Genomic DNA, 12304 nt, shown 5'->3' on the forward strand with positions numbered 1-12304 from the left:
TTACTTTTCTCAATCTTTACTAACGAAATGCCACTGGCTTTGAGTAAAGCCTTTTTAACAACACTATCAACAAGGCAGGTCCTACAGGCTCTACTTTTTTTGCACCGGGACCACTGTTCAGTTGTGTGGTCAGGTGAAACACAGAGACTTCAGCAAATTACAATTGACTCAGAACAAGGCAGCACGGCTAGCCCTTAAATGTGCACGGAGAGCTAACATTAATGATATACATGTACATCTCTCATGGCTCAAAGTGGAAGAGAGATTGACTTCATCACCACTTATTTTTGTAAGAAGTGTTGACCAGCTGAATGCACTGAGGTGCATGTTTTTAAACTACTAGCACACAGCTCAGACACCCATGCATTCCCCGCAAGACATGCCACCAAAGGTCTCTTCACAATCCCCAAGTCAAGAACAGACTATGGGAGGCGCACAGTACTACATAGAGCCATTGCTACATGGAACTCTATTCCACATCAGGTAACTGATGCAAGCAGTAGAATCAGATTTAAAATACATTTAAGATAAAAACACCTTATGGAACAGCGGGGACTGTGAAGACGCGCTCACACAGGCACATAAGACACACACTCTACACTCGTACACATGGATGTTGTTTTGTAAATATGTGATAGTGGCCTGAGGGAACACACTTAATGTATTGGGTAAAGTGTTACGAAATGTAATGTCATGTAATATTTGAAATGGTATAAAACGGCATTAATGTTGCTGGACCCCAGGAAGAGTAGCTGGCGCCTTGGCAGCAGGTAATGGGGATCCTTAATAAATACCAGTCCCAATTTTTTTTGAGCATAATATAAAGCTCAGTCTTTGAATTTTATACAGTCATTATTGCTCATCTTAATCAAGGGTGTCAATAATTTCCGACCCCACTGTATGTGCCAAAAAAAGTATTCATACCCCTTGACTTATTCCATATTTCTTTGTTACAGTATGAACTCAAAATGGATTCAAATATAACATCTCACCCAACCACACACAATACCCCATAATGACAAAGTGAGAACATGTTTTTAGAAAGATTTACAAATGTATTGAAAATGAAATACAGAAATATCTCATTAACGTAAGTATTCACACCCCTTTGCTATGACACTCCAATTTCCTTTGGTCATCCTTGAGCTGTTACTACAACCTGATTTAAGTATTCAATTGTTTGGACATCATTTAGAAAGAAACACAATTGACAATTCTTGTCAGAGTATAAATCATAACATGAAGTCCAAGAAACTGTCTGTAGATATCTGAAATTGAACTGTGATGAGGCGTACAGTATATGAAATCCAATTCTATTTGTCACATGCACCGAATACAACAGGTGTAGTAGACCTTACAGTGAAATGTTTACTTACAAGCCGGTAAAAGTAACAAATAATTAAACAGCAGCAGTAAAATAACAAGGGAGGCTATAATATTGGGGATACTGGTACAGAGTCAATGTGAGGGGGCACTGGTTAGTCGAGGTAATTGAGTTAATAATGTACATATAGGTAGAGTTAAAGTGACTATGCATAGATTATAAACAGAGTAGCAGCAGCGTAAAAGAGCGGTCTGGGTTGCCCTTTGATTAGCTGTTCAGGCTAGCCCTTTGATTAGCTGTTCAGGCTAGCCCTTTGATTAGCTGTTCAGGCTAGCCCTTTGATTAGCTGTTCAGGCTAGCCCTTTGATTAGCTGTTCAGGCTAGCCCTTTGATTAGCTGTTCAGGCTAGCCCTTTGATTAGCTCTTCAGGCTAGCCCTTTGATTAGCTCTTCAGGCTAGCCCTTTGATTAGCTGTTCAGGCTAGCCCTTTAATTAGCTGTTCAGTCTAGCCCTTTGATTAGCTTTTCAGGCTAGCCCTTTGATTAGCTGTTCAGGCTAGCCCTTTGATTAGCTTTTCAGGCTAGCCCTTTGATTAGCTGTTCAGGTGTATTATGGCTAGTTGGTAGAAGCTGTTAAGAAGCCTTTTGGATCTCGACTTGGCACTCCGGTACCGCTGGGGACGGTGTCGTGGAAATTCAACATTAAGGACTCAGTCAAAGTTAATGAACAGATGTATTATCATGGTCGGAGAGGTTACAACAAACTTAATACTCAAAGTACAAGTCTGTCAGAAGCTGTGAAGGGATGCTCTTCCTTCAGCACTCTTTATGCTCATGCACAAACTAGGCGTCTCTGCTCTCGGGGTGCAATAGGCTGACCATGACCTTTCACACGCAGTTTCTAGGCGTTGGGCCAAAGTAACAATGTGTTCCCATCCTAACACAATAACAAGAAACAATATGCTACATGTAGTCACGCATTTGCAGACACACAGAGGACACTAAACATTTCCACTACAAAGGATATAAAACAATTTCTAGAGGTATTGAAAGTTTCCAAGAGTACGGTGGTCTCCATCATTGGGAAATTGAAAACAACTACCCAGCTGGCTGTCCATACGCATAAGGCAAAAGATTATGTGGTCTGATGAGACCAAAATTGAACTCTTTGGCCTGAATGCAAAGCACTATATCTGGAGAAAATCAGGCACAGCTCATCACCTGTCTAACACCACCCTACTGTGACGCATGGTGGTGGCAGCATGCTTTGGGGATGCTTTTCAGTGGCAGGTACTGTGAGCCTGGTAAGGATAGAGGGGAACAATGAATGTATCCAAATGCAGGCAAATCCTTGATGAGAACCTGCTTCACAGTGCAAAAGACCTTAAACCAGTGTAAAGATTTACTTTCCAACTGGACAATGACCCCAAGCATACAGCCAAAGCAATGTTGGAATAGCTTTCGATGAAAAATGTGAACGTCCTTGAGTGGCCCAGGCAAAGCCCAGACTTGAATACTATTGAAAATCTGTGGAAATACTTTAAGATTACTGTTCAATGCTGCTCCCCATATAATTTAACAGCGCTTGAGAGAATCTGCAAGGAAGAATTGGAGGAAATCCCCAAATCCAGATATGCAAAGCTGATACAAGAATAAACTTGGTTTGAGATTTTCCTAGTTGTCTGTCAGGTTGTACCCTGTTATTTAGAACGTAACACAGGAAAGTTGTATAATTCACACACTTAACAAGTGAACATCCCTGGTCATCGCCATGCCTTTGATCTGGCAGATTCACTAAACACACATGCTTCATTTGTAAATGATGTCTTGAGTGTTGGAGTGTTCCCCTGGCTATCTGTAAATTTAAAAAACAAAGTTGTGCCATCTGGTTTGCTTAATATAAAAAAAATGTCACTACATTTTAAGATCACTGACTTTATCAACTCGTTATAGTATGGTAATTGTTCTGTTTTGTTTTCTCTCGCCATTGTCCCACAGACAAGCCTATGAGGACTGCACTGTTCTGGATGCTCGAATCTGCTACAACGTAGCCAAACTCATGTCCCTGAATGCTGAGAGGTGAGACCTTTACCTGCTGTTGTGTTCATTCTCACTGCTTAGTCACAATTTCAGCCCCGAACATATCCAACCCTCACTACATAAAATGGCTTTGCTTGACAAAATTGTACAGATGAAGGATTATACGGCGGCCCAGCCCCTGAAGTGAATCTACACTGTATGCAAAGATTTTATTTTGTCTTAAGAATTTAGCCTTCTCTGTGTTGCTCTCCACATACCCCATTCTGTCACACCTCTGTAAAGCAGAGGTTCTGTTGTCTTTATATCCTGCGGGTCTGATATGATTGGAAGTTAACTCAACAGTAATGCCATTGGTCAACAAGTCAGATTCTTATAAAAAAAGCTCCTAGATTCATTGTCTCTTTCTCTTTGTTCTTGACCTGCGTTGGTGAAATATACAGTCTTTCTACCTCTCTCTCCCCCAAGAGCTATGGCACAAGCCATGACTTCTCTCTTGTTCCCGGCCTGATCATACCTACAATAAGGCTTTGTAACTTAAGCTTGTGCCTTGTACAAGTTTTTCATTTATTTGACAATAATATTACAGTTTTTTGCCTTTTGAAAGACAACTTTCTTGATAGCCTATTACTGTAAGTCAACTACAGTTTCTTGCATTTTGCTAAATAATCTTTATGGAGTCAAACATTTTTAATAGGATAATTACATAGTCTTGTCACGTGAGGTATATTCTATAGCCTATATTATAAATATGACTTCCCATTTAATTTGATCACTCTTTTGTTGCTTTGATTTTCCTGCGCTGCAATGCAGATGAGTGATTGAACATATTTTCACTGAAACCCGCGCTAACACACATTATCAGTATTCCACTTCATGTAGCCTCGTTTTGATCCAGCTACATGATGGACTAAACGTACAAATCCGGTTTATTCAGGATTATTATTTTCCTCCGACAATACCGGTCTAATTAAGATCCTACATCTGTAGTTACTGTAGAAGAACTCCAGGTGGAATTTATTCCTGTCTTTTTGAAGGGGAAAAAAAGGGCTCAAAAGCAAAAACATTGTTGGAGATATACATTTAATTCATTACCTCCTCACTCTCAACAAATGGGCCAAGGCAAGTGTAATGTTCATAAAATAGTGTTTGAATTGTATATGGAGACACAGGGTTGAGGAGTAACTACACGGGGAGTAACTAATCCTTAACTCTAACTTTAACCATTCAGAGTTGATGCCTGTGGTGTAAAAATACTTTAAAGTACTACTTAAGTAGTTTTTTTGGTATCTGTATTTTACTTTATTATTTATATTTTTGACAGCGTTTACTTCACTCCATTCCTAAAGAAAATAATGTACTTTTTACACCATACATTTTCCTTGACACCCAAGAGTACCCCGCTACATTTTGAATGCTTAACAGGACAGGAAAATAGTCCAATTTACACACTTATCAAGAGAACATCCCTGCTCATCCCTATTGCCTCTGATCTGGCAGACTCACTAAATACAAATGCTTTACTTGTAAATTAAGTCTGAAGCTGTGCCCTGGCCTATCCGTAAATAACGAAGACAATCACGCCTTCAGGTTTGCCTAATATAAGGATTTTGAAATGATTTATACTTTTACTTGTGATACTTAAGTATATTTAAAATCAAATACTTTTTCACTTTTACTCAAGTAGCATTTTACTGTGTGACTTTTACTTGAGTAAAAGTAAAGATACCTTAACAGAAAATGACTCAAGTATGACAATTGGGTACTTTTTCCATCACTGGTTAATGCCTAACCTTAAGAATGTGGATTTAATGCCTACACTTAGATTACTTTACTGAGTTTGGGTAATCCATAAATACCGTTTACTGATTAGAATTTTGGATAGGTAACTAACAGATTACATTTAGAAAGTAACTGTTACATGTTTACTTCTTGGATTACATTTAAATGCAGAAACGATGATTGAGAAAAAATACATTAACTCCTTTGTTTTCTCAATGACATGTCAATTCAGCATTGGAAAAAGTTTGTTCCAGGTGAGCGAGTCTGACCACAAATCCGAGACCACTATGATGACACACCAAATGTGTTTGATGGTTTATTTTTGTCTTCTAATGCCTCTTCAAGGAATAATCCACGCAAACTATATTTGGGTATTTTTTTAATTTAGTTTAGTTAATACAGTGATGTGGCAAGTTACACTTTGCTTCTTGAAAATCCTATATCTTGAACAGGTAGTTCACCCGTGATACAAGTCAGGATTCAACATTCATCCATCCATGTCTGAGGATGTCGGAACCAGCCACTAGGGGCAACAGTGAGCTCTGTTACCATCAAGTAGGCTTTGGTTTTGCTAGGGTGTTGTGAACGGAGATGGTGGATGGGTGTCTGCCTCTGGTTCCAAAGGTTGCATGTTTGAATCCACCGATAGAAAGTTGTTTTTTAAATTTTTGTTCTAAGCCTATTACAAACCTTAACCATTCGGAGTTGATGCCTAAACTTAGATTACTTAATGGAGTTTGGGTAATCCAAAAGTTACTTTACTGATTATAATGTTGGATAGGTAACTGTAATTCATTACACTTAGAAAATAACCTGTAGACAAACCCCTTTAAACAAAGTTAGTCAACGTTATGGACACTGTTGCAAAGACATGTTATCTGTGTGACCTAAAAGATATCGGAGGAGAGAGGCCTTATTTTTTTAGGTCAGTGAGTTCTGATGACTGAAGTAGCCCTTGATGACTCAGCAGTGGCCATCTTGATCTCCTCCTACTCTCCCACTGATGCTAAACACTATTGATCTCCAGTGGCTGGGGAAATCCTCCATGCTACTGGAATTGATTGCCAAAGTTAGGTGTCGGAATGCACCCACCCGAAGTCTTGAGCTTTACTTTGTCTGTTGTACCAGTCAAAAGTTTGGTTACCACATGATTCCATATGTGTTGTTTAATAGTTTTGATGTCTTCACTATTATTGTACAATGTAGCAAATAGTCCAAATTAACAAAATCCCTGGAATGAGTAGGTCTGTCCTAACTTCTGAACTTCTGACTGGTGCTATATGTGTGAGCGTGTATATGCATGTTCGCGAGTGTATATACGGATCAAATCAAATGTATTTATATAGCCCTTCGTACATCAGCTGATATCTCAAAGTGCTGTACAGAAACCCAGCCTAAAACCCCAAACAGCTAGCAATGCAGGTGTAGAAGCTCTGATTAGATTGTGTGGTCGTAATGGATGTCACCATGCATGTGTGCAGAATTGTGTGTTGTGTGCACCATGTGTAGAGCTTATAATATGATTTTTGTGTGCGTGTGTTGCCTCACAGGAAGAAGACAGAGCGCAGTTTAAAGTTCTTCACTGATCTCATGGCCAAAGAGCACATGCCCACCATGGTCAACCCCAAACCCTGTGGGCACCTCTGCTGCTGTGTCATCAAAGGCTGTGAGCAGGTTCGACACCCAGAAAACCACCAAATGTTTTAGGCTGTACCTTTAGGCAATGAAAATTGGACTACTGTGCAATGTTATGTAAATTATAATCTGTCATATTTCAGGAAGAGGCGGTGAGCTTCTATACTAAGCGGGAGGCCAAACTGAAGGAGGACTACAGAAAGGAGAAAGAGAAGGTCAACACCAAACCCCTTGGCATGGCGTTCGTCACTTTCCAGAATGAGGCCATGACCGCAATGTGAGTCGATCTTAACATAATTTGATGTTTGTGCTATATCTGACCAGGATGGTCTTTCAAACCGCCTCAGTAGATCAGTGCCGTCACCAAATGCCATATGTAATAAAAGCTTGTGTAGCCTACTCAATTTCCCTGCCATTTACCGCTTATCACAGAATCCTAAAGGACTTCAATGCCTGCCAATGCCATGGCTGCACTTGTCGCCAAGAGCCCAAGTCATCCCAGTTCAGTGAAAGTCTCCACGTCTACAACTGGAGTGTGAGCTATGCTCCTGACCCTCAGAACGTGCGCTGGTAAGAGACAGTGTCCTGCACAGGGTGGGCCAGCCATAGAATTTAGAATATAATACTCATTCTATTTCTATGGGGCTAGCACAAACTATGATGTTGAGGTAGAACAAAGGAGGGCATCAGAAAGGCTAAAAAGGGACTCTTCTCATCAAATCCATTTTTATTGGACACATACACATGGTTAGCAGATGTTATATCGAGTGTAGCGAACTGCTTGTGCTTCTAGTTCCGACAGTGCAGCAATGTCTAACATGTAATCTAACAATTCCACAACAACTACCTAATACACACAAATCTAAGTAAAGGAATGGAATAAGAATATATACATATAAATATATGGATGAGCAATGACAGAGCGGCATAGGCAAGGCACAATAGAGGGTATAAAATACAGTATATACATAAGAGATGAGTAATGCAAGATATGTGAACATTAAAGTGGCATTACTAAATTGACTAGTGATCCATTTATTAAAGTGGCCAATGATTTCAAGTCTGTATGTAGGCAGCAACCTCTCTGTGTTAGTGATGGCTGTTTAACAGTCTGATGGCCTTGAGCTAGAAGCTGTTTTTCATTCTCTCGGTACCAGCTTTGATGCACCTATTCTGACCTGACTGCCTGGATGGTAGCGGGGTGAACAGGCAGTGGCTCGGGTGGTTGTTGTCCTTGATGATCATTTTGGTCTTCCTGTGACATCGGGTGGTGTAGGTGTCCTGGAGGGCAGGTAGTTTGTCCCCGGTGATACGTTGTGCAAACTGCACCACCCTCTGGAGAGCATTGCGGTTGTGGGCGGTGCAGTTGCCATACCAGGAGGTCATACAGGATGCTCTCAATTATGCATCTGTAAAAGTTTGTGATGGTTTTAGGTGACAAGCTAAATTTCTTCAGCCCCCTGACTCCTTCTTCACCACACTCTCTGAAGGTGGACCATTTCAGTTTATCTGTGATGTGCCATTTCAGTTTGTCCGTGATGTGAAGTGCTGAGTAATCCTTTCTGTAGAACGACTACACTCCACACCTTTGCACTCAAGGACAAAATGTGGCTATGGAAAGGAGGGGATGGTGTGATGATAGGTATTTGTCCAAAACTCATTAGTGATCCTCAGCCCCCCTTGACCTCCAGTCAGCTCTTTTCCTGAAACCGTGACTTTGGAGCTTTGCGGTTTACTGAATGCTTGCCAATAACTTAATAACCCACTCAGTCTCCGCCCATGCTTAGCTGGCTCCACATCGAATAAAACGTTTTGTCACATGCGCCGAATACAACAGGTGTAGACTTTACCGCTACATGCTTACTTACGAGCTCTTTTCCAACACTGCAGAGTTAAAAAGTAAGACAAATTTGCGAAAAAAAAAGAAGGAAATAGTAACACAATAAAATAACAAGAACAATGTTATATAAAAGAAGTACTGTTACCAAGTCAATGTTTTAGGGGCTACGAGGTAGTTGAGGTAATATGTACAGTCGTGGCCAAAAGTTGAGAGAATGACACAAATATTAATTTTCACAGTCTGTTGCCTCAGTTTGTATGATGACAATTTGCACATACTCCAGAATGTTATAAAGAGTGATCAGATTAATTGCAATTAATTGCAAAGTCCCTCTTTGCGATGCAAATGAACTGAATCCCCAAAAAACATTTCCACTGCATTTCAGCCCTGCCACAAATTGTCAATAAAAGCCTTTGACACTTATGAAATGCTTGTAATTATACTTAAGTATTCCAAAGAAACATCTGACATAAATATCTAAAGAAACTGAAGCAGCAAACTTTGTGGAAATTAATATTTGTGTCATTCTCAACTTTTGGCCACGACTGTACATATAGGTAGGGTTAAAAGTTACTTGGCAATCAAGATAGATAATAAACAGTGTAACAGCAGCGTATGTGAAGAGTGTGTGTGTGTGTGTGTGGCATCAATATGCATGCGTGTGTTGGAATTTTAGTGTAGTACAGTGCCTTGCGAAAGTATTCGGCCCCCTTGAATTTTGCGACCTTTTGCCACATTTCAGGCTTCAAACATAAAGATATAAAACTGTATTTTTTTGTGAAGAATCAACAACAAGTGGGACACAATCATGAAGTGGAACAACATTTATTGGATATTTCAAACTTTTTTAACAAATCAAAAACTGAAAAATTGGGCGTGCAAAATTATTCAGCTCCCTTAAGTTAATACTTTGTAGCGCCACCTTTTGCTGCGATTACAGCTGTAAGTCGCTTGGGGTATGTCTCTATCAGTTTTGCACATCGAGAGACTGACATTTTTTCCCATTCCTCCTTGCAAAACAGCTCGAGCTCAGTGAGGTTGGATGGAGAGCATTTGTGAACAGCAGTTTTCAGTTCTTTCCACAGATTCTCGATTGGATTCAGGTCTGGACTTTGACTTGGCCATTCTAACACCTGGATATGTTTATTTTTGAACCATTCCATTGTAGATTTTGCTTTATGTTTTGGATCATTGTCTTGTTGGAAGACAAATCTCCGTCCCAGTCTCGGGTCTTTTGCAGACTCCATCAGGTTTTCTTCCAGAATGGTCCTGTATTTGGCTCCATCCATCTTCCCATCAATTTTAACCATCTTCCCTGTCCCTGCTGAAGAAAAGCAGGCCCAAACCATGATGCTGCCACCACCATGTTTGACAGTGGGGATGGTGTGTTCAGCTGTGTTGCTTTTACGCCAAACATAACGTTTTGCATTGTTGCCAAAAAGTTCAATTTTGGTTTCATCTGACCAGAGCACCTTCTTCCACATGTTTGGTGTGTCTCTCAGGTGGCTTGTGGCAAACTTTAAACAACACTTTTTATGGATATCTTTAAGAAATTGCTTTCTTCTTGCCACTCTTCCATAAAGGCCAGATTTGTGCAATATACGACTGATTGTTGTCCTATGGACAGAGTCTCCCACCTCAGCTGTAGATCTCTGCAGTTCATCCAGAGTGATCATGGGCCTCTTGGCTGCATCTCTGATCAGTCTTCTCCTTGTATGAGCTGAAAGTTTAGAGGGACGGCCAGGTCTTGGTAGATTTGCAGTGGCCTGATACTCCTTCCATTTCAATATTATTGCTTGCACAGTGCTCCTTGGGATGTTTAAAGCTTGGGAAATCTTTTTGTATCCAAATCCGGCTTTAAACTTCTTCACAACAGTATCTCGGACCTGCCTGGTGTGTTCCTTGTTCTTCATGATGCTCTCTGCACTTTTAACGGACCTCTGAGACTATCACAGTGCAGGTGCATTTATACGGTGACTTGATAACACACAGGTGGATTGTATTTATCATCATTAGTCATTTAGGTCAACATTGGATCATTCAGAGATCCTCACTGAACTTCTGGAGAGAGTTTGCTGCACTGAAAGTAAAGGGGCTGAATAATTTTGCACGCCCAATTTTTCAGTTTTTGATTTGTTAAAAAAGTTTGAAATATCCAATAAATGTCGTTCCACTTCATGATTGTGTCCCACTTGTTGTTGATTCTTCACAAAAAAAATACAGTTTTATATCTTTATGTTTGAAGCCTGAAATGTGGCAAAAGGTCGCAAAGTTCAAGGGGGCCGAATACTTTCGCAAGGCACTGTATGTGTCGATGAGTCCAGTAAGTGTGCATAGACGGTACTGTTCCTGGGGTCCACAGCCAGTGTAAGAGAGTGCAAAGAAAAAAAGAGGGTCAATGAAAATACTCAGAGTAGCCATTTGATTAACTCTTAAGCAGTCTCATGGCTTGGGGGTAGAATCTGTTCATGAGCCTTTTGGTCCCAGACTTGGCGCTCTGGTTCAACTTGCCATGCGGTAGCAGAGAGAACAGTCTATGACTAAGGTGGCTGGAGTCTGTGACACTTTTTAGGGTGTTCCTCTGACACCGCCAGGTATAGGAGTCCTAGATGACAGAGAACCAGTCAAGATGCTCTCAATGGTGCGGCTGTATAACTTTTTGAGGATCCGAGGGCCCATGACAAATCTTTTCAGCCTCCTGAGATGGAAGAGGCATTGTCGTGCCCTCTTCACGACTGTGTTGTTGTGTTTGGACCATGATAGGTCCTTAGTGATGTGGACACCGACTCAATACAGAAGTGGTCGGATGAAGCGGATGCTAAGCTACAGGACTGTTTCACTAACACACACACTGGAATAAGTGCCGGGATTCATCCGATGGCATTCAAGAATTTATCCCAGTCATCGGCTTCATGAATACGTTTATTTACCATGACATGCTCACCAGTGGAGGCTGGTGGAAGGAGCAATCGGAGGGAAGGCTCATTCTAATGGCTGGAATTAATGAATTGGAACGGAGTCAAACACGTGCTTTACATAGGTTTGATACCGTTCCATTTATTCCATGCCTGCCATTACAAGGAGCCTGTCCTCCTTTAGCTCCTTCCACCAGCCTCCTCTGGTTCTCAGAGTGATCATATGTACATATCCCAATCAGAAGCCATGGTTTACAGCCAACATCCACACTGAGCTGAAGGCTAGAGCTGCCGCTTTCAAGGAGCGGAACACTAATCCGGACTTTTGTAAGATATCTTGCTACCCCCTCCGAAGAACAATCAAACTCTGTCAATACAGGAATAAGATTGAATCCTACAACAACCGCTCCCATGCTGATCAGATGTGGTTGGTCTTGCATACTATCAAGGATTACAAAGGGAAACCAAGCCACGAGCTGCCCATTGACGCAAGCCTACCAGGCTAGGGAAATGCCTTCTATGCTCCCTTCGAGTCATGCAACACTGAACGATGCATGGGAGAACCAGCTGTTCTGGATGACTGTGTGATCACGCTCTTCCATAGCCAATGCACTGGGCGTAAACTGTCCATATCAGGGGATCTCTTTACGTGACACTTTCTAATATTCTAGAGAATAAAGACAATTTCCAATGCATGTTTCTAGTTTTGTGGATATGCACTATATCCTGAAAAAGTCTGAATCCAGATGTGGCTTTTAGACATATGATTTTG

At 40.9% G+C, this 12304-nt stretch overlaps 1 protein-coding gene across 2 annotated transcripts in view; it reads left to right on the top strand.

Annotated features, from left to right (window-relative positions):
• The window catches only part of LOC110486047 (mechanosensitive cation channel TMEM63B), a 96547-nt gene that overhangs the window by 37707 nt on the left and 46536 nt on the right, over window positions 1-12304 (top strand). For both annotated transcript variants that reach the window (XM_090196058.1, XM_021557362.3), the window contains 4 exons: window positions 3322-3402; window positions 6693-6816; window positions 6921-7054; window positions 7210-7347. In XM_090196058.1, the coding sequence (XP_090052184.1) occupies window positions 3322-3402; window positions 6693-6816; window positions 6921-7054; window positions 7210-7347 (477 nt within the window). The remainder of the gene's footprint in view (window positions 1-3321; window positions 3403-6692; window positions 6817-6920; window positions 7055-7209; window positions 7348-12304) is intronic.

The sequence above is a fragment of the Oncorhynchus mykiss genome, chromosome 13 (assembly GCF_057628025.1).
Source record: "Oncorhynchus mykiss isolate SJ-2025 chromosome 13, ASM5762802v1, whole genome shotgun sequence".
NCBI lineage: Eukaryota > Metazoa > Chordata > Actinopteri > Salmoniformes > Salmonidae > Oncorhynchus > Oncorhynchus mykiss.